Genomic DNA, 25,801 nt, shown 5'->3' with positions numbered 1-25,801 from the left:
ACAAGCATTTCTATACAAATTATACTTTTTATCATCAAATTGATTTTTTTCTTTTTGTACTTTTGACAAAAGTAACAGTGAAAATCAAATTCCAGAGGGCTGCTCCAAACATGACCAAGCCGGAGCTGAAGATTGTTCTTGAAGAGCTTTCACCTCATGAGGACCCTGTAGGTTTCTGAAGAAACGTCAGACTAAGCTTCCCCACCATCAGCAGACTGAAACGAGAGGATCACATTAAACTCCCTTCAAACAAAAACGGCAGACTTCAAGTTAGCAGTAAAATAACAAGGAACATTGATCACCTGGATATACATCATGAATATCCACCAAAATACCACCATCAAATCCACTTTTTTGCATGCCTTACTAATATCCTTGCTGGAGTTTGGTGAGCTAAAAGAGATCTAATCAAGAACAAACCTTGCTCCTGCTATCAAACCAGCTGGCATGAACTTCCTCGACCCGTAGAACCTCTTCCCCATGATGGCGGACAGAGCTCCTGATGTAGCTGCAATGTTGAACATTATAGTTAACCTTGTTAGGATATTTCTGAGATGTTCCTAATCCAATGTTTGGCACCTGTGTGCGTCAACATATAGTTTACATACCTAAAGACACCCAAACATTATTAGGGTCATTGGAGACCTGGTATGCTCCAAAACCTGCGAGCCCCCCAAAGAGCAGACCAGCAGCCAATGAGGGGACACTGCCTGTGTATGAGAGAGAAGAACATTGAGGAAGTGAACATTTGGCGCGAAGGACTGAAGAGCATCAACAGCATGAAGAGAACCTCAGTTTTTATAAAAGGAGACATGTTTATTTTTAAAAGGCAAAGCTGGAAATGTAATCTTGATCTTTTTAATTGGGGAAAGGTAAAATTGATCATTTTCACAGACTAATTCCGTTATGTTCAGAGGAGAGAAAATACAGATTAAAAAGTTTGTTTTTCTTGTAAGGAGAGATGCACAACTGTCTTAAAGGGAAGGCAAGTTTCTCATATTTTTAGGGGATTTATTAATGCATAATTTAAAATGTATTATATAAGCAAATATTTTCAACTTCACTTTGTAATACACTGTATCTAAAATTCAATACCACTCAATCAAAAACACATTTAGGACAAATAGAAAAATCTCTTAACAAAATTATAATATAACAAATGAATAGTCAATTGTGCAAATCTAATTCAAATTGTGGTGAAATTGAGTTTTGTGAATAAGCGGTTTTTGAAGGACATTTAAATAAATACAAACAGCCACCATCTGCCTATAAGAAAACTAATGTAACAGACATGAAACGAACTCCTCATTCAGCTTTAACGGACGGTGTAGCTACAGTCGCGTCTCATTCTATGAGTTTATAACGTCATGACATTCATGACTGATCATCTTTTTTTAAATGAAGGTCAGTAACAAGTAACCAGTTGATTTTTAAAAACTGTTTTTGCCACTAAATGTACAGTTTTACAACTTTAACTTAAAAACACATAAAATATATCCACATTACATGAGCCTGTTGAATAGTCAGTCCTATGTGACTTACACGTCACAATAAGAACAAATACAAAGTGTTGCTGGAATAGAAGTGTTTTGGTTATTTTTATTACTTAATGCCAAGATCAATGTCCCTTTTGAAATATTGGAACCTTAAAAACATCAAACTAATCCAGTTACCCAGTATGTTACAGTACTGAAAATATATAACTGAGCTGAAAAAAAATAGAAGCTCAAAAATAAAACCACATTTAATTTTTTTTTTTTTTTTTTTTTTTAATCTACACAGAAAAAGGACCATGATGACAAAGTGAAAACATATTTTGAGACGTTTTTTGTGTAAATTAATGGAGAAGTTTACGTATTTGAATATAAGAACTACATAAGTATTCACCCCACATTTAAAATTGTGCTCTGGAGCATCTGATTTGCACAGATTCTGCTAGAGCCGTTTCTGTAACTTGACTGGAGTCCACCTGTGCTAAATGGAGTTGATTGAAACAACAGTGGAACAGCTTGAAATAAATGAGGTCTCCCAGTTGACAGCTTATATCAGAGCAGATTACAAGCAATTAAGTCAGAAGTAATGTCTGTAGATATCCAAGACTGGATTGTTTCAAAGCACAAACCTGGGGAAGGACACAAAACTTCAGCAGCACTGAATGTACTGAAAAGCAACGTGGTCTCTATTATTTGAAAACTGCATCCTTTTGGAATTACAAGGAACCTGCCTAAATGTGGACCCCACTCCTCACAAAAAACAACCCTGCAGTCTAGTTGAATTTTGCCAAAAAGGACATTCGAGATCCAGGGGAAACAAAATTCTCTGGCCTGATGAAACTAAACAGAACTGTTTAGGCTGAACTCCAATCTTCTCCAGAGCGGACACTGCTAGTCACCTAGCTTACAGAATCCCTAGTGTGAAGTGTGGTGGTGGTGGCATCATGCTGTGGTGTGTCAAAGTAGTAGGAACTGGGAGACTAGTCTACACAGAGGAAAAGGATGAGGAGATTCTTTAAGAAAAGCTACTCCAAAGTGCTTTAGATCTCAGACTAAACAGACATTTCTTTCATCATGACAATGACTCCAAAACACACAGCCAACATAGCACAGGATCGGCTTTAGGGTCAGTAGGTGGCCAAGAAGGACAGATCTGAAAATGGCTGCCCATCACACCTGACTGAGCTTGAGAAGCTCTGCAGACAAGAATGGAAAACGATACCAAAAACAAGTACGACAAGAAGATCTGAAGCAGTCATTGCTGCCAAAGTTGCTTCAACAAAACATCAAGCCATGGTTGTGAATACTTGCATATACTAGTATTAAATGTTTATATTTCTATAGTCTATAGAGCTACAAAAATGTCTGATAATAGGTTTTCAATATATATTAAAGGCCATTTTGTACACTTACTAGTCAAGTACTCAAATTAGTTTTAGAAAAGTCAGTAATGGAGCAAATTGGGTGAGGGGTGTAAATGCATACTGGTGGCACTTTATCTGGAATATTTATAACCACTCCCAATTTACAGACTATTCATTTGGTTCGCCAGATGAATAGTGAGGTGTTTAACAGCACCGAGCAAAACCTTTCAGTCATCCCTCATTTGTTTTATATTTAATGTTGCAGGAATTATTTTAAAACATTTTTCTTGGAGCATTAATTCCCATTTGAAGACGAAACATTTCTCACCTGCTTTCACATAACCAATGACTCCTCCGGATGCCACAAGAGTGGCATATCCGCATCCTATCCAGTCCACAGACATGTTGGTCGCCTGTTACAGAAACCCAGCAGAGAGTGAGCGCGTAAACAAACACACTTAATGCAGAAAACATTCAATGAACGCATCTAAGCCGTGTTCTGACCCGATCACTACGTACAAATGCAGAGCCATTATTTAGGAAGCTGCCTGTCTCCTCGTGCAACAAGGAACTGTTGCTGAAAACTGAGTATACCAGCAGAAAGTATGGAAACATTGTCTGAGAAGTGTTAGGGCCACTCATCAGATCTCACTACACAGATGGCCGCATGTTTAAGTAAGCGAGTTTGGCTTAGAAGATAAGACAGACCTGCAGCGCAGGGCAGAGCCTGGGCAGCTTTGACTAGGATTACAGCCACACAGAGACATACTAAAACCCTACAGACCAAACCCGGCTTTCAGTCGCACAATGTTACCAGAATGACAGGAGAGAAACGTCCAAAAGAACCGAGAACAGGAGATCCAACCTTGGTCCTCGTTTGTCCTCTGCTCCCACCAACGGTAGCTTGTTCTCCGCCGAACACTAATTAAGGTTGCTCAGAAAGCCTGCGTCGAGCTTGGTGGCTGATGGGAAGTGTAGGCGTAGCTCTGCAGAATGGCAGGCGCTGGCGCGTCTACATACAGGTCCTTCTCAAAATATTAGCATATTGTGATAAAGTTGATTATTTTCCATAATGTCATGATGAAAATTTAACATTCATATATTTTAGATTCATTGCACACTAACTGAAATATTTCAGGTCTTTTATTGTCTTAATACAGATGATTTTGGCATACAGCTCATGAAAACCCAAAATTCCTATCTCACAAAATTAGCATATCATTAAAAGGGTCTCTAAACGAGCTATGAACCTAATCATCTGAATCAACGAGTTAACTCTAAATACCTGCAAAAGATTCCTGAGGCCTTTAAAACTCCCAGCCTGGTTCATCACTCAAAACCCCAATCATGGGTAAGACTGCCGACCTGACTGCTGTCCAGAAGGCCACTATTGACACCCTCAAGCAAGAGGGTAAGACACAGAAAGACATTTCTGAATGAATAGGCTGTTCCCAGAGTGCTGTATCAAGGCACCTCAGTGGGAAGTCTGTGGGAAGGAAAAAGTGTGGCAGAAAACGCTGCACAACGAGAAGAGGTGACCGGATCCTGAGGAAAATTGTGGAGAAGGGCCGATTCCAGACCTTGGGGGACCTGCGGAAGCAGTGTACTGAGTCAGGAGATTTTGGAGCACTTCATGCTTCCATCTGCTGAAAAGCTTTATGGAGATGAAGATTTCATTTTTCAGCACGACCTGACACCTGCTTACAGTGCCAAACCCACTGGTAAATGGTTTACTGACCATGGTATCACTGTGCTCAATTGGCCTGCCAACTCTCCTGACCTGAACCCCATAGAGAATCTGTGGGATATTGTGAAGAGAACGTTGAGAGACTCAAGACCCAACACTCTGGATGAGCTAAAGGCCGCTATCGAAGCATCCTGGGCCTCCATAAGACCTCAGCAGTGCCACAGGCTGATTGCCTCCATGCCACGCCGCATTGAAGCAGTCATTTCTGCAAAAGGATTCCCGACCAAGTATTGAGTGCATAACTGTACATGATTATTTGAAGGTTGACGTTTTTTGTATTAAAAACACTTTTCTTTTATTGGTCGGATGAAATATGCTAATTTTGTGAGATAGGAATTTTGGGTTTTCATGAGTGTATGCCACAATCATCCGTATTAAGACAATAAAAGACCTGAAATATTTCAGTTAGTGTGCAAAGAATCTAAAATATATGAATGTTAAATTTTCATCATTACATTATGGAAAATAATGAACTTTATCACAATATGCTAATATTTTGAGAAGGACCTGTAATTACTCTACAACTAATGTTCTGTTACTAGTTTTCAGTAAATCAAGATATGATTTAAATGATGGTTTATTCAATTAATTATTTTCAAAAAGGAAAATTCAGGTTTTTTAGATTTAACGCACACAATAATACATTGCAAGTTGTCAGTTATTTTGCTAATTATGGCTCACATTTGGTTAAAACCTGATATTTAGTCCCCCCCCTCACCCAAAAAAAGAATATTACATAGAACCAATAAAACAATTTTAACATCGAGAAGTCACAGAAATAAGGAGCAATTTTGCGTGAATTACTGCAGTAATTTAGAGTTTAACTGTGGGTGTTACGTTTATCAATGGGCTTGGTGAAACATAGTGTACCACCTCCAGCAGAAGACATGGTTTCCCAAATCCTCGCCGTTTGTGAAATGCCAAGCAACTTAGATTCTTCCTCCACACCTTGGACCGTTATTTCAAAATTAAATTAAAAGTTTTCCCTGGAAAGTGGGCAACAGTTCAGCTCTTCTCCACCAACACCCACAATACCTTTAGCCTGATTTAGTTCTAGTACTCTTCTGAAAGCTCTACAGATGACCTTCAGAACTCTTCAATATCACTTAACATACAGGTCCTTCTCAAAATATTAGCATATTGTGATAAAGTTCATTATTTTCCATAATGTAATGATGAAAATTTAACATTCATATATTTTAGATTCATTACACACTAACTGAAATATTTCAGGCCTTTTATTGTCTTAATACGGATGATTTTGACATACAGCTCATGAAAACCCAAAATTCCTATCTCACAAAATTAGCATATTTCATCCGACCAATAAAAGAAAAGTGTTTTTAATACAAAAAACGTCAACCTTCAAATAATCATGTACAGTTATGCACTCAATACTTGGTTGGGAATCCTTTTGCAGAAATGACTGCTTCAATGCGGCGTGGCATGGAGGCAATCAGCCTGTGGCACTGCTGAGGTCTTATGGAGGCCCAGGATGCTTCGATAGCGGCCTTTAGCTCATCCAGAATGTTGGGTCTTGAGTCTCTCAACGTTCTCTTCACAATATCCCACAGATTCTCTATGGGGTTCAGGTCAGGAGAGTTGGCAGGCCAATTGAGCACAGTGATACCATGGTCAGTAAACCATTTACCAGTGGTTTTGGCACTGTGAGCAGGTGCCAGGTCGTGCTGAAAAATGAAATCTTCATCTCCATAAAGCTTTTCAGCAGATGGAAGCATGAAGTGCTCCAAAATCTCCTGATAGCTAGCTGCATTGACCCTGCCCTTGATAAAACACAGTGGACCAACAACAGCAGCTGACACGGCACCCCAGACCATCACTGACTGTGGGTACTTGACACTGGACTTCTGGCATTTTGGCATTTCCTTCTCCCCAGTCTTCCTCCAGACTCTGGCACCTTGATTTCCGAATGACATGCAGAATTTGCTTTCATCCGAAAAAAGTACTTTGGACCACTGAGCAACAGTCCAGTGCTGCTTCTCTGTAGCCCAGGTCAGGCGCTTATGCCGCTGTTTCTGGTTCAAAAGTGGCTTGACCTGGGGAATGCGGCACCTGTAGCCCATTTCTTGCACACGCCTGTGCACGGTGGCTCTGGATGTTTCTACTCCAGACTCAGTACACTGCTTCCGTAGGTCCCCCAAGGTCTGGAATCGGCCCTTCTCCACAATCTTCCTCAGGGTCCGGTCACCTCTTCTCGTTGTGCAGCGTTTTCTGCCACACTTTTTCCTTCCCACAGACTTCCCACTGAGGTGCCTTGATACAGCACTCTGGGAACAGCCTATTCGTTCAGAAATTTCTTTCTGTGTCTTACCCTCTTGCTTGAGGGTGTCAATAGTGGCCTTCTGGGCAGCAGTCAGGTCGGCAGTCTTACCCATGATTGGGGTTTTGAGTGATGAACCAGGCTGGGAGTTTTAAAGGCCTCAGGAATCTTTTGCAGGTGTTTAGAATTAACTCGTTGATTCAGATGATTAGGTTCATAGCTCGTTTAGAGACCCTTTTAATAATATGCTAATTTTGTGAGATAGGAATTTTGGGTCTTCATGAGCTGTATGCCAAAATCATCCGTATTAAGACAATAAAAGACCTGAAATATTTCAGTTAGTGTGCAATGAATCTAAAATATATGAATGTTCAATTTTCATCATTACATTATGGAAAATAATGAAATTTATCACACTATGCTAATATTTTGAGAAGGACCTGTATCTCACCCCAAAATGCTTTTACTTTTAGCAACCACTAGGTGGCACCACAGGATTATATTAGGGCTGCATTGTGTTTTAGGTCACGGGTGCTTTATTAAAGTTGCTCACTGTTTTTATATTCATTTAGATGCCGGTTAAATAAATAAATAAATAAATAAATATAGGACGATTATCCAACGAGAACGGATGGAAGACTTCAGCTCCAGTTCTTTTCTTCTTTGATAAGTTGAATATTTATGACAACTATCAAAGAGTTTGGGCCAGATTTATATTTGGTGCCTATTTACACTAAATTGAGGGGAAATACAATTTATAACTTATTTATTACTTTACCAGTTTACTTGAATCGCAGATTTGCCTCACTGTGTTCCAGGAACTTACTTCGGGGTGCCGCGCTCCATCGTAAAAGAAAGGTGGCGCTAGAATACAATTTAATTTCCTCCGAATACGCCAGACCTTCAGCCCTCAACCATAGGTCCTGTTACAAAATGACTGCTAACTACACAAGGCATTTGAACCATGGAACTGTCGACCTGATGGTTACTGTTGTTCTCCGGTCGGGAAGGTGATTTACCGTCTTCAGCGTAGAAGACCACAAATGATCATATTCAACACCACCGAGGGGAAATGCGTTCTTATGTTTGGAAATGAGAAGGGACTGAAGTGAACGATGTTTAAAACATGAAAAGTATTAGAAGCAAAGATCAAATTATGAAATAAAATAAAAAGTACCAAAAATTATAAACAAATAAATAATAATAATAATGTGTCTTTTTTTTTTTTTTTTTTTTTTTTTGCCAGTCTGTGTTAACCAGAACTCGGGGTGTAAGACCTTACCGGAGGCCCGGTGCTGCTGAGTGGAGATGCCTGAAGCCAGGCCCCAGACACATGCAGGCTGGATATTCAAACGGGACCCCGCTCTGCTGTTGAGAGAAGCCAACCCTCAGACGGCATGCTTCAAAAGTTACTCTTCTCCTGCGCAGACCCTGAAACAATATTTCTGATCCCACCACTACCTCCCTGTACCCTCAACCACCTCTAACCCCTTCTCCTTTGTCCAGGTCTGCACTGTATAGCTGCAGGTACCGTGTGTGTGTGTGTGTGTGTGTGTGTGTGTGTGTGTGTGTGTGTAGATGAAACGTGTTCCCCTTTGAAGTCAAACATCTTGTTTTAAATATTAACACCAGAAAAATCCATAGATTCCACGTGGAATTACGCAACTGCAAAAGGAAGGGAAGAAAGGTTAAAGCAAATAAAAAAAAAACATTTCCATCATAAACTTTAGCAAAGCTATATATATATATATATATATATTGCATTTATTTCTACTTTGTCCATTACTGACAACGCGATCGGTGTGTTTCATTTATATGTTTATGCACAGGGAGGTTAATCAGGACCCTTCTTCCCAATCTTTAAGGAAAACTAACGGGGTTTAAAACAAAAAAAAAAGGGGCTTGGGACTTAAAACCTTTGACAATCATCACCTATGAAAGCGCACGCGCTTCTCCTCTGTGTGTGTGTGAGAGTGTGTGAAGTGTGAACGTCTGAGAGGGAGAGATCATTCGCTCTTGGCCCGAGGGCCTTACATAAGTATGTATTAGAAATAAACAGCGGATAAATAAATAATGACCCTCACAATAGCGGAGGCTTTTTTTTTTTTTTTTTTTCCTGTGTAGAAGTAATGGTGCTGGCAGTTAACCTTCACGTTTTTTTCTTTTTAAATTGACACAATTTCATTTGCAGAGAGAATTCATGTTTTACACCACAAATTAGACTCAACGTAACACCAAATAAACAGGGGTGCCTCTAGAAAGTCTTCAGCGGGATGAGGCCCAAATAATCTAGGGTTTGCACTTCAAAACAGAAAGCCATGATAGAATTTCATTGTTTTATACGTGGAATTAGGAGAATGGATATTCAAATAGTTTATATATATATAGTTATATATATATATATATATAACTATATATATATATATATATATATATATATATATATAGTTTTATATATATATACATTTATATATATCTATCTATATATATATATATATATATATATATATATATATATATATATATATATATATATATATATATATATATATATATATATATATATATATATATAGTTTTATATATATATATATATAAAACTATATATATATATATATATATATATAGTTTTATATATATATACATTTATATATATCTATCTATATATATATATATATATATATATATATAAAACTATATATATATATATATATATATATAGTTTTATATATATATACATTTATATATATATATATATATATATATATATATATATATATATATATATATACATTTATATATATATATACATTTATATATATATATATATATATATAAATGTATATATATATATATATATATACATTTATATATATATATATGTGTGTGTACGTACGTGTGTATAGTTCAGTTTTTAGCTCTATCTATCCATCTATCTATCTATCTATCTATCTATCTATCTATCTATCTATCTATCTATCTATCTATCTATCTATCTATCTATCTATCTATCTATCTATCTATCTATCTATCTATCTATCTATCTATCTATCTATCTATCTATCTATCTATCTATCTATCTATCTATCTATCTATCTATCTATCTATCTATCTATCTATCTATCTATCTATCTATCTATCTATCTATCTATCTATCTATCTATCTATCTATCTATCTATCTATCTATCTATCTATCTATCTATCTATCTATCTATCTATCTATCTATCTATCTATCTATCTATCTATCTATCTATCTATCTATCTATCTATCAACAATCGTAATGCTTTTTTTTAAAGCTACTTTATTATAATTTCTTCCTTTCTGACAGCTTTGAGTTATCCGGCGCTCAACCAAGTCCTAGCCTTCTTTAGGATTTTGCTCGTTCACACTCGCATCAGTGCGCATGCGTCACCAGGTGGGCCTACACAGGTTTTCTTTTTCTTTTTTTATGGCCAGGTGAGGCGATCAGGTCTAGGCAAAAAAAGGGAAACGGTTTACTTTGAGACCTGAGGCTTAATGAGATAGACACGGTACCGGAACGGCTCAGAAAAAGAATCAAAAAACCAAAAAACTACCAAACCCACCAAAGGCAACAGAGGACAAAGCATGTCAATTATGGGCCAAATGGGGGAATGGCAGGTATGTGCTGCTTATACTTTATAGGACAAAGAGGCTGCAGCGAAGAAAATCCATGAAAAGTGTCAAAGTTGTGGCTTGTTGTGACATGAGTCTGCACTGTAAAATCTTTTGCACGGTGGTTTAGTTTTCTGCTATGGCTAAAAGATGATAGATTTTGTAAAACAAGATGGTACTAAATTGTTTATGCTCCTTTTTTTTATTATTTCGGAATCTGTTTTCGGTTCGTAAGCCTTATTACATGCATTGTTAATCATCCTATTTGTTACTTTCAAGCTGTTAAAACATATTGTATATAATACACATTTAATCCTTAATCTGAAACTAGAGATGCATAAAAAGTAGCTTAATTTGCCCTAAATTGCTTTGTTTCTTTACGTTAAATTACCATTGTTTATAAAACGTTATGCAAAAATCCTCAATCCCTACCTGCTGTTCCAGCTTCAGATTAGTTTGTGTAGTCCTATTCTGCAGATACATCGGTACTTCACTAAAAACTCTCCTCCTTTAAACGATCTGAAATGTTTTACTGAAACAACAACAACAACAAAAAACAAAACAAACAAAAAAAGACACTATGGTTTCACTCGTCTAAACCTAACGAAATCCAGCCGCTTTGCATTCATTAATAACAAATGCCTGAAAAAGAAACAGGGTGCTCCACCAAAAATGGTAATCCGTGGTTTTAAAGCACAAAAAGGGAGCCAACGCCTTAAAAGAGGCCGTCGACCTGTCTGCTGACCCGCGACCTGCTGAGGTGAGGGCTCGGCCGGCGACAGGGCAGAGCCGGGCTCCCAGTAGCCACTCATTCAAATGAAACAGGGCCCATGTTGTTGTGTTAATTATTTACACTCCCCTCTTAAACCCTGCCACCTTACAGGTAGTCAATGAAGCTGGTGGGCCGTTTGGAATGGCTCACCTTTTTAACATGAAAGGAAAACAGACTAAAAACAGTCTGGAAATTAGAGAAAGAGAAACAAAGTTTTAAAAAAAAAATCAAGCTTTGCATTTAAAAAATATTGGCTGGAAATGAACATTTCAAACATTAAAACTCATAAAACACGCAGGCAATTAAAGCTGCAAGTTTCACAGCTCAGTTTTTAGTTACAGACTTATTGAGGCTTTACGCTCTCGCCCTATAAATGCATGTAAAACTGCACAAGAAGCCGTCCCAGGTGCATGCAGGTCCCCATGCATGAGTCCGAACACACCTCAGCGAACACAAACAGTAACAAACATGGGCATATTAGCTGCGTTACCTGTGCGCCGCATGTCCATTGGTGTTGATGTTGTGTGAGCACATATACAGAGGGGGGAATCAAACGGCTGTTGATATGCTAATGAGGCCCTGTGCCAGTGTTATTACAGAGCTGCTCCAGCCCTCCACTTCCACCATTAGAGGGAGACCTCAGAGCGCAAGACAGACAGACAACAGCAGCAGCAGCAGCAGCACACGGCCAGCTTCAATAAAAGTAGATTTTTTTTTTTTTTTTTTTTATTACAGAGCGGAGGAAGCACAGTTTTACTGAGTGAAACCAAGGCTGCTCAACATAGGAACTTCCACAAATTCATGAAAATGCTTTGGAAATTAACAGATAACATTAAATATGAAGACTGCGAGGTAAGGAACTCGGGATGTTTTTGGTTTTTTTTAAAAATATGATTTTATTATAGATTTTTAGATGAGCGAGGATAATTATTTTTAAGCACATTATTGTTTTGGTCATTTTTCATCTATTTGACAGCTGTTAGAGCGCAAATTCAAGTACAAATATGTGCTGCCATTTTTACATTTTTATAAATTATCTGTATATAATAATAATAATAATAATAATAATAATAAGAAAAAAAAAATAATAAAACATATATTTATTTGCGTACATAAAATCTCCGCCTTCAAATATGTCAAAATTTTAACAGACCTGTTATTGTTGGGAAAAAAAACCAAAAAACAACAACATTCACTTACCATAGTTTTATTTTCCATACATATTTTTGCCGAATGCGCGGGGAATGACTGCCTTAATTAAAGCCTAAGTGACAGCCACGTGCTCCCTTCATTTATAGATGCTTTTTTTTTTTTTTTTCAAATATCTCCTGCTGTAGTTTGAAGCCGTTTAATTGTTTTTGTTGTTGTTTTTAGTGAAACAGCCTGCCTGTGTGTGCATGTGGTGTGCTTACGAAGTGAGTGAGTGTTGTTTTGGACACAGACAAAGTTTTGGCAGTAATATCAGAGGCTTGTTTAGGAGTGGAGAAGCCAGTTGGACGTGTTTTTTTTTTTTTTTCTTTCTTTCTCCCCCGCATCCTGTGCGCAGAGAGACGGACATGGATCTGGAAAACAACAACTAAGAAAGAAAGGAAGAAAGAAAGAAAGAACCGGCTGCTTGTTTGTGTTATGCTCGTTCTTGTAGTTTACGGAGAAAGCTATGCGGCTGGTGTCGATGGAAAAGTGTCAAACAAATTTGCATGTGGAATCCCGGAGTGTTTCGTAATTCTAAAACGCGTGTTTACGCGATAGGGGGAAGTGTTTAATTCGTGCGTAAAAGTTCGGTCAGAGCGCTCGATCCAGCGGCTCCCCCTTTTTTTTTTTTTTCATCTTAAGACTGTGGAAAATTATTTTCCGGATCAAAGTTAATGTCACCCGGTGTGGATCGGAGCCGACGAGAAACCGGTGGGTAAATTCTGAATGAGAGACAGGAGCCCCATGGAGGACAGCTCTCCGGAATCTGAGGTGGAAAACAAAGGGACAGGCGGTGAAAACGAGTCGATCGCGTCTTCTGCTGAATTTTCACCCACTGCAGAGGTGCACATTATTTCATTCCCTGCTCGGCTTCTTCTGTCTGTCTGTGGTCCACATCTCTTCATTCCTATGTCTTTCTTTCTTTCACTTAAGCGCTTTGGCCCTGGGACGCTTTTAAAATGCCCCCCTCCTTTTACCCCTTATTCGTGATTCGCCAGTCGCCAGTGAATGTCCCTCTTTTTGTGTCCCTCCCCTCCACTCTCTCTCTCCCTCTCTTTCTCACTCCCTCTTTCTCTCTCGCTCCCCTGCTCTGATTAGATATACTGATTCCTCCTTTCAATGGACGTCATTTAAGCACAGACTCCTGCCTAGAGTTGCGTCCTCCACTTCATGCCAGATTTCCGACTATTCTTTCCTTATTATTAAGTGTTCCTGTAATATTAACAGTCATGAATGCGTTCCGCTAGGAGTCCAGGAAAGAGGACGAAGAAGCGACTCTCTTTTTCCGCTAATATGAGCTCAATCGAGGGGGACGTTATAGCACTGTGATAGAAGCCGGAATAATTTGCAGCCCCCGATCCACCAGCTCCGCCGAATTATATCTACATTTTATTTAGACGCAAATGACGACCGGGTCGGATTTTACCAAACCTTTCTGATGGATTATCGTCCTGCTTTTGAGGCACATATCTGATCCTGCAGGGATAGAAGACTTTTTTTTTTTTCTGGGGGGCCTATATATTTTTCCCCTTTTTGTCGCCCCCCCCCCCCCCATCCAACTCCTCTTCAAATACTAACAGTGTTTGTTAAACTGATTTTTCTTTTGCCAAATCGCACCAAAAATCCTTACAGATGTTAGTGCACAGTTTTTCCGCGATGGTAAGTTTGTTGGAGCCTTGAAATATTAGATTTAGTTGATTTCTAAATTTCCCAGTCTGCATTCCAGTTTTCTTTTCTTTCCTTTTTTTTTTTTTTTTTTTTTTATATCATTTTGGCTCATTTTGCGGATATTGCATGCCTAAAACCACTGTCCCTTTTCTGGTGGAAAAACAGAAAATATTTGACATTTTCCAATGTGACGTTTGGGTGTTTCCTCGTCATTTGTATTTTTTGTTTACATTTTTTTAATTCAGAAAATAGATCTTGTGATAGAATAACGTGGTTTTGTGTATTAATTTATTTTAGCAATAAATACAATAATGTCGCTGATAATTTCATGCACTCAGGCCTCAGTGCCTACCTCTTCGCCCTCAGAGTAACCAGCGGCTTAAATAAATCGGTGCATGACTGTGTCTTTAGAAATATATGCTTTATCTAAAAATGACTATATCCTTCTTCCCTGGCAGGACCGCCACGATGGCACCAGCAACGGGACAGCCAGGCTACCTCAGCTGGGCGGCGTGGGTCAAAGTCCCTACACGAGCGCCCCTCCGCTCTCCCACACGCCGAACTCGGATTTCCAGCCGCCGTACTTCCCCCCGCCTTACCAGCCCATCTACCCGCAGTCTCAGGACCCGTACTCACACGTCAATGACCCGTACTCCCTGAACTCCCTGCACGCCCAGCAGCAGTCGCAGCACCCGGGCTGGCCGGGCCAGAGGCAGAGCCAGGAGAGCGGCCTGCTGCACCAGCACCGCAGCCTGCCCCACCAGCTGTGTCGGGAGTACCGCAGGGAGGTGCTCCTACCGTCCGGCCACGGCATCGATACGGGACTGTCGGACTCTATCCCCATCCATGGAATACCTCACCCTTTAGATGACGTTCAGGTGAGGCAGTTGTTCTTTTTTTCTTTTTTAAAAATGTAAAGAATATTTTGTCGTGAATTGTAGGGGGTCAAAATGTAATCGTTGGTATTTATGAAGTATCGGCATTTATGTAATAATTTAGTTGCAGTCCTATAATTTTTACATCAAGCACGCATAAATGTGCTTCTTTAAAAAATTATATTATTTGACAAAAGGCAAATGGGTTGTTTGTTTATCTTCATATTTTTGATTTATTCTTAAAAGTAAAAATCTAAAAGAGGCAGTAAAAATATTAAATATGTTCTACTTTTCTAGAGTTGTGGAAGACAAAAGATGTATTTATTTCTTTTTTCTAAATTAAAATACTTACATTGCTACAATATTTTGTCTGACTGACTGTAAGGGATTGATATTGAAAAGCCAGAACCCATGGATGTACATATTCTCTGGATTTTCTCCATTAGTTATGACATTTATTAGATTTATTTTATCGAAAAAAGAAAACAGATGCAAGCTCTCTTTTCTGTGCGAACAATAACATCGACATGACACTTTTTTCTTTTTTTTTTCACTCACGCTAACTGGAGAATTGAGTTTGCTGTATCGAGTTCAGGCAGCTGCGATTACTAAACACGCATGATAGACGAGCTCCCCGACTGTTAATAAAGGGCCGCTCTTATTGAGACGATTCTGCCCGGTTTTTCACCAGAAACAAATACCGATCATTCTCTAATTAGTTCATATAGACCTTTTAATAGGCTGTGACTCTCGTAATTACTATCCAATCATAGATTTGAAGTTTTTTTTTTTTTTTTTTTTATCTTCTTGTGAGTGGAGACAATCTGACGGCGAAATTAGGTCAGGATTGTGGGGCGACGCGGGGCTTCGTTATTTAAGTCTGATATTGTGTTGCCATGTAAGGTATAACACGCTGAAAACCCAAAAATAACAGGTATGGGCCTCCATGTTGGCTGATAATTGTGGCTGCTAATTGTGTCAGGCTTTGTTCCTACAGCAACATCCCAACCTGCATTCACTTGACTTTTTTTTTTTTTTGTGCCCCGGTGCTAAAACTGTACATTTTTTTGCATTTGTTTCATAGCCTGTTGATGATCAAGGAATACACATTCCCGACCAGACTGTAATTAAAAAAGGTAAGCAGTTTCCTCTGAGATATCATGCATTTTTTTTTTTTTTCATCCAAGCTGCACACACACATATACACACACGCACACACACGCATGCATTCTGCTCCTAAGAACTCGGTGCAACGCGGTGATGCCTGACTGATCCTAATACGCAGTATAGCCTATTTTTCATTACATGCTTTCCAAGTGCATCAAACTGGCTGCACCTTTTTTCGTTTTTTCCTCTACCCCTTCCTCGCTGATGGAATTTACTGTCAGCGTTTCAGCGCAGCGGGGAGATGAGTGGAGCTGGTGGGCTTTGTAGGCCCCTGTTATTTGACGGTCAAAAAATCCAGGCGTATATATAGACGAAGAATCCAATAGCTGCAATCACGCAGCATGGCCAAATGTAAAATGGAAGCTGGTACCGGTGGAAAGAGCACAGGCCAAGTGTGTGCAGGAAGATAATCTGCCATTTAGGAGAGGGAATCAAAACTGGGCATGGGTTTTATTATCTTTAAATATAATTTTAATGTGTAGTTGGTGGTGCCTTTTTAGTTATCCTGTTTGTGTATTTTTTGTTATCATTATTTGTTGTCAAAAATGGAATGATTAGTATTGTGGATGATACAACATAAGGAGGTATTTTCATGGCCGTGTGTAATGGCTTTTTGTCAGGTCAAATTAGACTCAAGATCCGGTGACATTTTGGTCCTCGTTTCTTTACTCATATTTCTCTTTTTGTGGTTTCCCTTTGTCGGTTTTTTTAATTTTCTACTTTTTGAGTCAGTATATCTGCGTATCAACATGATAATTGGCTTCTGATATTAGTAATCTCAAGAGTTCGTTTAACTCCTATTGTCTCCATTAGGCTCCCTTGAGCCATTAATGTCACAAGTGATCTATCCAAAGGCGCACAGTTCCCCCCTTTGTCTCCGGTTACTGCACACCAAAACGGTGTAAAGCCTTCTCCCCCCCACCCCCACCTCACCCGGTGTGAATTCACACGCGGCCGGTAGTGTTTTTTGCTACAGATATCAAAAATAAGTAGACTTTATTAAATATCTCTGAAAAAAAGGAAATTAGCTAATTTAGCGCAAAAACTGCTGCAGATTCCAACTGTGTGAATAGATACAGACTCGTGTTGTTTGTGTTACAAATAAAGATGCAGATTTTTGTGAAACTATTATTATTATTATTTTTAAAGTATACACGTTTAGCTAAATTCTATATTCAGGGCCTAGGTCTCCCCTTCTCATTTAGTTAAGGCTCTGCATTGCATGAAATTCACTGAGCACGGTTTTTTTTTTCTCTCTCTCTCCCTGCCTCACCCCTTCCTCCCCTCCTCCCTGCTTCCCTCCATCCATCCCTCCCTCCCTGCCCACCTCTTCTTTCCCTGGCTATAGGTCCAGTGTCTTTATCCAAGAACAACAGCGTCTCCGCCATCCCCGTAAATAAGGACGGTCTTTTCGGAGGAGTGGTCAACCCGAACGAGGTGTTCTGCTCGGTTCCGGGTCGCCTATCCCTCCTCAGCTCCACTTCAAAGTACAAGGTCACGGTGGCGGAGGTGCAGAGACGCCTCTCGCCGCCCGAGTGTCTCAACGCCTCTCTCCTGGGCGGGGTGCTGAGAAGGTGAGTTTGTGCAAAAAAAAAAAAAGAAGTGCAAAAAACCTCTCCGCTTCTCTCTCTCTCTTTACCCTGTTTCTACCTGTGTGCGTGTTAGTGCGCTCCCCCCCCATTTCAGTTCTCCAATCTCTCTCTCTCTCAACTCCTCTGTACCAAGAATAATTAAAATCGACCAACCATGACACCTAGCTCCTGCATTTAAAGCAGGAGGGGTCTGTTAAATTCCATATTAACTTCCCTTAGCGCTCTCTTTCGCTCTCTCTCTTTCAAATTAATGTAGGCCTAGTCAGTTTCAAGCCTCGGCTCTGTAGGCCCAGTGCAGGCATTACACATGAAAACATTGGTCTCTGGTGAACTGTCTACTGAAGTGCTGCAGACACGCAGCCAGTAATAGCACTGCTTATTAAGCAGGATTTTATTTATTCATTTTACACTGTATTCGTCTGGTGATGAGGCTCTTTTGGCTTTATTTATTATTTGCATGGGAGCTCTCAAATTAAAACAGAAAAAAGGGATGAAATGATCATATGTTTATTGGGCATTAGGTCATATCCTAAATATTTGTTCTTTTCTGGATTAATATTAATATTTCGTGCTCACCATCTTGATCCATGTCCATTTTGAATCAAACAATCTGCTCTCTTTTAACGTCATAGGGCCAAGTCTAAGAACGGGGGTAGATCCTTAAGGGAGAAGTTGGATAAAATCGGTTTGAATCTACCTGCGGGCAGACGCAAGGCAGCCAACGTCACCTTGCTGACGTCACTAGTCGAAGGTAAGTCCAGCGCCCGCAAATCACGTTTTGTTTTGCTTCCGCGATATCAGGTACTTTTAAAAAGGAAGGGAAAATGTTATTTTCTACCCCCTCTCTCTCTTTCTCTGTGTTGGAAATCAGCATATGCGCTCATCCGTGTAATGTGGACCGACTTTGCCTCGCAAGTAATAAAGCATGAAGGATGTGTGTGTGTGTGTGTGTGTGTGAAGAGTGAAAGAGACCCCCACATACACACGCAACACAGAGTGAATAGTGCTGGTAATTCTAGTGGCTCTGCAGCGTTGGCCCTTCGCTTCCTAGAGCGCACTCGCAGGTCCACGCCTGGCCTAGTTTATCCACTGGATTAATTTGTGTTGAAGTCCAGTTAATTATTGAGTGCTGTTTGTTTATTGGGCACTGCCGAGGCTCTTTCACCTCATGGATGAGAAGTCGATTGATTTACCAACCCTGCGTTGCTTCAATCATTAATACAGTCTGGATATATAGCAGTGCATGCCGGGGCAGATTTTTAATCCTTTTCGATAATAGCCTCCCCATACGTTTGGTTTTCAGTGAAGATTTGTATTGTATGCAAAATTGCGTTGCATGCGCTGACCTATTGGGAGCTGTGTGTTTTGGGGGCCTATTAAAGAATAAATTAGGCAATTATGGTGAGCAAAAGAGATGCCTTTTTTACGCGACTGGATAAATCCATTCCGCTCGCAGAGTTGAGCCTTATTAATTCAGTACGGTGGTATTTTGGTGTGCTGCTGGTTTCCCAAAAGGTGAAAGCCTGTGATGGTTCATTGGTCCCAAACCAGTTAATCATTGTTGCAGATTAGGACAAAATGCAATATTCGGATGGTTTCGCAGAAATTTGCTCCCGTACAGTGACGTTACCGCGGAGGGTGGAAGATATATATATATATATATATATATGTATATATACATATATATACACACATATATATATATATATATATATATATAATGAGAAACAAAAACAAGTGGCACAGGAATACGATAGATAAATAAATAAGAATTTACTAACTTATTTTTCCTCTTAGTAAATAATAGACATGGGCCAGTGGAGGACGCATAGACCAAAGTACCTCTGTTTCATGGTACTAACTCGGAAATTCAAAACAGAATTGGATGACATGGATATTGTGTAGTTGTTTAAAGCAGAACATCAACATTTGTCCTAACTATAGCAAAAATTGTCTAACACATTGGTAATAATAATGATATCTGCTTTTTTAGTGCTATCTGTCTTAATTTCAGAATATTTTGTATTTGATGTGTAAATTAAGGCTAAAATATAAAATAATCACCCACAAAATGCAATAATTTTTATTAGATTCTATCCTTTTTTGGTGGTAATACTTTTTTAAAGGGCAAGTGTTACAAGATGGTGTTAGCCAGTTTTTTTCTTATTAAGTTGGGCTTTCTGTTCTTCTATAGAATTTTTCTCTCTTGTAAGTGAAGAAAACCTGCAGTATTCTTCTTTCAGCAAGCTTCCTGGCAGTGTGCAGCAACAAAACAGGCAGCACTGCCATGCTCTGTATGTGGTCACCCTTGCACTTTCACTGGCATTCAAATAAAATGAAATTAATCCATAGAAACAGTAGCAGATTTAAAAAAAAATTATATAGCTAACCGGTCATTGAGTGCAGCAAAATGAAACACAATATTCCACTATGACTTTTGGTGTTGACGTGCCATGCCACGTAAATAAGACCCCCCACCCCCCTGTAAAAATTCTGGATGCGCCCCTGTTACTGGGATTGTTATGAGCCTGGCAGCAATGTTTGATTGTGGAAGGTGGCGAGTGAGAGGTGGATGACAAATTGGCGGTGTTATGTGTTTTCATTGTTTATGATCGCTCCATTTTATGGAAAACAGTCTACTGGACTCGAGCTTTGATGCTTACTTGGCGCATGCGTTCTTCGGGGTTAAAAAAAAAATCAACTGCTCTGGTGGATTAAAGCCAAAGACTTTGTAGGTAAAACACCAACTATCAAGAAGTGAGGACTTTCATTGGTAGAATAGATACATGAGATTTAGCCATTAGAAAAATGCATCCCGTTGCATGTGCAGGAACTTTCAGTAATGTGCAGGCATTGGTAATCAATGTCTATATTTTATATCCACTTAGTTTTCCCCTCCTGAAGTATTTGACCTGTAATGACAGCTCCTGGGGCTCCTACGATATTATTTCCAGGCGTTTATTGTTGTTATCATCATCCTCGGTGTTGTTGGGAATGCGCAGGTGCTATAACCCCACCGTCTTAACGCATAAACACAACGGGGGCTCAGCAATTCAGATCAGGATAATCGTCCAAACTTCTCAGTATTTGATGTGACCATGTTTCATAAGAAAAAAAAAAGACGCCCTCTCAACCATATGTTTTTTTTTTTTGTGTTGATTTCTCCCCTTTCCTCGCAGGCGAAGCGGTGCATCTTGCCAGGGACTTTGGTTATGTATGCGAGACCGAGTTTCCAGCCAAGGCAGTAGCTGAATATGTAAACCGTCAGCATTCCGACCCAAACGAACAAGTCCAAAGAAAAAACATGCTGTTGGCCACGAAGTAAGTGTTATCATCGCCCGATTCACTGTCTCGGTCTGTGCCCAATGTGTGGCCTATAGCTGCGTGTTCATTTGGCAGCTCGAACGCACACACACACACACACACACACACACACACACACACACACACACACACACGCGCGCGCTTACTCAGAAAACTAATAAAATGCACACTTCATGTTTGTATTTGCTGGTTTTTAAAACGCCTCACACGCAATAACAGATTATTTGAAAGTCGACCAATTAATCATTTAAAATGCTTTAAAGCGCCTATTGTTGGTGATTACATATTTCATTTAATTGTTTTACCTCAAATTGGACTGATCCTTTCATTCGTGACTACAGATTATGAATAACCTGCACATATTGATGCTTGCTGAGTTTTTATTTTACCCATCAACTTCAGCATTTTATTCACGCAGCGCTGTATACCATTGCTGTTTACTATGCGTTCAGGGAGCGTGGATTCCTTACCAGGCTCAGAGCAGCAGAGGCCAACATTTAATGCCGATGATGGGCTGCCATAATCAAACAGCTGTCAGCCATAACAGCTTATAGCGGTGTTGTTAAGATAGGCGGCCAATGTCATCTGGGGCAGAGACTCTCAAAAACTGCGTTAGAGCCCTCATTGGTTACGCTTTAAAAAAAAAAAAAAAAAAAAACTTGTCGTTATTAATAGATTTTTAGCGTTTGTGATCTTTCAGTTTGGCTTTTTATATATATATTTTTCAAATTCATAATTATTAGGTCTACCTCGTTAAAATATAAAAAAGGGATACATTTTTTACCTGTCTTTGGTCTTACATCCTAAAGTTCACGTTTGTCAGAATCAATAAACAAATATATAATTTTTCTATATGTATGGAAATAAAACGTTGAAATATATTGCGTAAGGAAGCACAAGTCAGAGTAGCTTGCCTCGAGCAAATTCATGATTTAAAACCGCAGTGCTGGTTACTTGATTACATTTTTTGTATTGTATCAGGATGATATAATGCATGACTGGTCACTAACCCTCTTTCTATCTCTGTTTCTGTTTTTAAGGCAAGTCTGCAAAGAGTTCACAGACCTGCTGTCCCAAGACCGCTCGCCCCTGGGAAACTCCCGGCCGCAGCCCATCCTCGAACCGGGAATCCAAAGCTGTTTGACCCACTTCAGTCTCATCTCACACGGTTTCGGGACCCCGGCGCTGTGCGCGGCCATCACGGCCCTCCAGAACTATCTGACCGAGGCTATCAAAGCCATGGACAAAATGTACCTCAACAACAACCCCAACAGTCACTCAGATAACGGCACTAAAGGCGGGGATAAAGATGAGAAGCATAGAAAGTGATGTTTCCTCTTCACCTCACCTTTCAACCCGAGGGGGGCAAATTGCCAGGGGCCCTTCTTGTGCACCGACCCATACAGCCTCCCCTCGCCCCCTACCCATCCAATATAAATATTATAAATACCTTATAAATATTATTGATAAAGTTAAACGTGCCACTTCCTGATCTGATCTTGCGCCGATTTTACATGTTTCTGTTTTTACATCCCTCTTTGGATTCAAACGGGAAGCGACGCAAGAATCTTCCTCTTCTTCCAACACCTGAACGATATGAAATGTTATTTAAAAAAAAGGAAAAAATACGAAAAGAGGAAAAGAAGCTCAAGAGAAACAGCTCCAGGGCGAAGGGAAAGGTGTACTGCCTCGCCCAGAAGACTTTTTATGTACCCCCCCTTCCTGTTTTTTTATGAGCTGCAACGAATGAACTGAAATCCAGCGACCTCTTCTCTATATCTCACTTTTACGATTGTGCCGAGAAAAAAAAAAAAAAAAAGAAAAACGAAGCTAAAAGAGGATGAATTCTTATCAGTATTGTGAATAATAAACTTGAAAAAGCCAAGAGAAGTTCCACAGCTCTTCATGTCATGACTTCAGTTGTAGACTCCCCCCTCGTTCTCTCTCTTTCTCCAAGCGACCAACTTGAACTTTTTTTTTTGTTTGAATTTCAACACGATTCACGGTTATATAAGGGAACCCGTGTTCATGTATGTATATATTTATTTATGTGTAATTTAATGGGAATTGTAAATATGGTGCGTCTGTTGAAACTTCTTTTTTTATTTATCTGGTGCCTCCTGTTTTAGTGGGTTTTGAATATTCGGTTAGTTCATGTGATTTTATGGTTCTAGAAAACAGAAGTTTGGGGTAATTTCTTTTATTATTATTATTTTATTTCTCTGGGATATTTCGATTCAGCCCTCTTGTAGCATGTTGAGGTGACACTGAAGCAAGTGAACAAATTTGAACAGAAATAAACTTCCAATTTCTCTCAATATATATCAATCTATTCAGGTTTTTTTTTTTTTATTTGACCCCGAGGAAATTTTCATTATTTTGTGTGTCTAATTTCCGTTTTTAGACAAGCTTTTATGTGTTGTGCCAATCAGAATACGTTTCACCTCTTGTTCTCTTCTTGAAGCAACATAAAAGCAATAAATTGAATATTGTCTCTTTCCCCCCCAGTGTTCGAAAAGACATTCAGAAACATTTTATTTTATTATTTTTGGGACCACCTGCTATCTTGTTATATGTCCGATTATGTCCAAAATTGGAGGAGGTTTTAGCTGTATTGTATAGACATGTGCTGGCAATAGTTCCTATGCCTGTCAATGTATTATAGTCCTTTGTTGCCCAGAAAAAAATAAATATTTGATACGCTTCATCTCGATTTTTAATCGTTATTTTTTTACAATTCTTTTTCACTTGCTCGATTTTTTGAATTTCATTTTTTGTTTTTTCTTCTTTTCTCACTCTGAACGGCTGCAGTAATTGAGTTTAAGCCTCCCCTGACGATTGCTCCTTGCAATAAGAGGCTGAACTCATTGTTTCCCTTAAGTATAATAAAAGAAAAATCTTACTTTAAACTCCCTCAGTTCAGAGCAGCGCGGATCTCTCGCGGGCTCACAACAATGGGCACACATTCGCGTTTGAAGTGCGCAGCGCCACCCCTCCAGCTAAAACCCTCTGAGATGTGCACAGGCCTGGTGTGCGGTGTTTAGTCGTTGCAGGCTATTTTCTGGTGCGGGAGCCTTAGTCAAAGACGCGCATCAAATATTTGTTATGTTGTTTGCCTCACGGTGTAATCAATGAACAATCAGCGCTCAGTGTTGCGCTGGCTTTTTCTGTATATCGCCAGATAAAACGGCTTCCCTAACGAATCTCCTCCTGGAAACTGGTTTTTAGTTGGATTTTGTGGTTGTCTCGCAAGGTCCTGTTGCAGGTCGTGTTTGGGACTTGCGCAAAGAGCTGCTGCAGAAAGCAGGCCATTGCATAACATTTGGAGTCTGTGTATGTCTGTATATTGATGGTTCGGAATCAGTCTCGACTGATGCTACATGCATCATGGTATGGTTTCTTTCTCCCCTCTTCCCTTATTTCACTGTCTGGCAACCATGCAGTTGAAACCACTGCAACCCTGAGACCCCCCAATCTCCCTTTCTTCTCATCAGCGGCTGTATTTATTATCTGGTTTGGGTTTAATTCTGAGGCAGGCAGAGAGTGACTGAAGCCTAACTGTACATGTCCTTGGCATAATTGCGATGCGCAGTGCCGGAGCAGGTGAAGCGCGGCATTGTCTGTCAGGGCCTGTTTTTGTTGGCTCAGTCCTTAGATTGTGTGTGGGATCCTGTCCTCAGGCACTATAGCTCACTCATAAAAGAAGGAAGGGGGGAGAGAACTGCACGGCTGCTATGGTGGATGTGAGGGGCATAAATAGTGACTTTAAGGGGGGGGGGGGGGGGGGTGCACAATCGTGTTAAAAGGAGCACTCATTTGTATTATAGGGTAAAGGCAGGGTGTGTCATTAATGCTAATGTTATTTAATAAATTTATCTGGGTTCGGTTGAAGAAAACAGGTTTTTGAGGGTGAAACAAACGCATTAGAAATAGTTTCATCCTGTCACAATGTGCGCATTATTAGTGTATGCCTGTAATTGTGCACCTCTTTGTAATGAAATTCAAATCCCCTACTTTATTTTTGCCACATTGTTTACGCTGATCCCCCCAACCTATATAATTTGCCTACCTTTTTATAGCAAAATTGCAATATTCCCCCAATTTGATCTCAAACAGGTAAACAACAAAAGATGCCTCACAGCAAAAGTCATTTGCAAAAGAAGCAGGACTGAAATTTGAAGAGCCAGTCTGCAATACCCAGTTGAATATGGATAATTCAATCCATAACCGCTGCTTGTCTCAACTAAAGCAATTACAGCTGATTCCCATTTAGTAATTAATAAGTGTGAGGCCGGTTGTTATCAAATGTTCTGGAGGATATTTGGAACTAAATGCATCAGGGGTTGGGATGAAAAAAGTATTTATTTATATTTTCCCCACATATTTACAGGGCCGGTCCAAAGTCTAAAGGACCTGAGCAGAATTTCATTAAGGGGGCCTTCTTGCCAAGCCTATTCCAGTTTTGGTGCATTCTCTTTGTACTCAGAAGTCGGAAATACTAAAAGAAAAACCCCTGAAGTTGAAATACTGACTAGAAAAGTCAGAGATCTCTAAGCAACCCTGACCTTAGTATCCAAAATGGCTGCCATAGTGAAATTTGCAGGTAGTAATTTTCACACAAGTTCAAGAAATATGTAGTTATTGTTTTAAATTACTAATATCAGTTAGCACCCCTACAATTAGCAGATCCA

The 25,801-nt window shown here is 39.5% G+C and overlaps 2 protein-coding genes across 8 annotated transcripts; one reads left to right on the top strand and one right to left on the bottom strand.

Annotated features, from left to right (window-relative positions):
* Positions 1–7: 7 nt before the first annotated feature.
* Positions 8–21,622, bottom strand: tmem14ca (transmembrane protein 14Ca). Of its 4 annotated transcripts, none has more exons than XM_047349476.1 (5): positions 21,581–21,622; positions 3,186–3,270; positions 609–710; positions 421–508; positions 8–215 (listed from the first exon to the last, which is right to left on the bottom strand). In XM_047349476.1, exons 1-5 carry the CDS (start codon positions 21,605–21,607, stop codon positions 155–157), a joined length of 363 nt encoding a protein of 120 aa, XP_047205432.1. In that variant the 5' UTR covers positions 21,608–21,622; the 3' UTR covers positions 8–154. The 4 variants fall into 4 exon arrangements, with proteins under 4 accessions (XP_047205432.1, XP_047205434.1, XP_047205433.1 ...); XM_047349478.1 differs by lacking the exon at positions 21,581–21,622 and adding an exon at positions 3,723–3,831; XM_047349477.1 differs by lacking the exon at positions 21,581–21,622 and adding an exon at positions 3,672–3,827.
* tfap2a (transcription factor AP-2 alpha) lies at positions 10,381–23,817 on the top strand. 4 transcript variants are annotated; one of them, XM_047349473.1, is made up of 7 exons: positions 10,381–10,527; positions 14,611–15,030; positions 16,112–16,163; positions 17,543–17,768; positions 18,419–18,537; positions 20,966–21,107; positions 22,151–23,817. In XM_047349473.1, the coding sequence occupies exons 1-7, from the start codon at positions 10,495–10,497 to the stop codon at positions 22,437–22,439; spliced, it is 1,281 nt and encodes a 426-aa protein (XP_047205429.1). In that variant the 5' UTR covers positions 10,381–10,494; the 3' UTR covers positions 22,440–23,817. The 4 variants fall into 4 exon arrangements, with proteins under 4 accessions (XP_047205429.1, XP_047205428.1, XP_047205427.1 ...); XM_047349472.1 differs by lacking the exon at positions 10,381–10,527 and adding an exon at positions 11,952–12,145; XM_047349471.1 differs by lacking the exon at positions 10,381–10,527 and adding an exon at positions 12,832–13,327.
* Positions 23,818–25,801: the final 1,984 nt, after the last annotated feature.

This window comes from Girardinichthys multiradiatus, chromosome 21 (genome assembly GCF_021462225.1).
Source record: "Girardinichthys multiradiatus isolate DD_20200921_A chromosome 21, DD_fGirMul_XY1, whole genome shotgun sequence".
NCBI lineage: Eukaryota > Metazoa > Chordata > Actinopteri > Cyprinodontiformes > Goodeidae > Girardinichthys > Girardinichthys multiradiatus.
This window is presented reverse-complemented; position numbering and strand designations above follow the sequence as displayed.

What these genes read in the sequence shown, in the direction of transcription:
- tmem14ca (XM_047349475.1), bottom strand. Translation starts at nt 3,499, where the DNA reads ATGAGTGGCCCTAACACTTCTCAGACAATGTTTCCATACTTTCTGCTG. An exon ending in CATTGGTTATGTGAAAGCAG is followed by an intron (nt 711 to 3,185) that starts GTGAGAAATGTT and finishes TCTCATACACAG; the next exon opens with GCAGTGTCCCCTCATTGGCT. An exon ending in TAATGTTTGGGTGTCTTTAG is followed by an intron (nt 509 to 608) that starts GTATGTAAACTA and finishes TCAACATTGCAG; the next exon opens with CTACATCAGGAGCTCTGTCC.
- tfap2a (XM_047349471.1), top strand. Translation starts at nt 13,211, where the DNA reads ATGAGAGACAGGAGCCCCATGGAGGACAGCTCTCCGGAATCTGAGGTG. An exon ending in AATTTTCACCCACTGCAGAG is followed by an intron (nt 13,328 to 14,610) that starts GTGCACATTATT and finishes CTTCCCTGGCAG; the next exon opens with GACCGCCACGATGGCACCAG. An exon ending in CTGGGCGGGGTGCTGAGAAG is followed by an intron (nt 17,769 to 18,418) that starts GTGAGTTTGTGC and finishes TTAACGTCATAG; the next exon opens with GGCCAAGTCTAAGAACGGGG.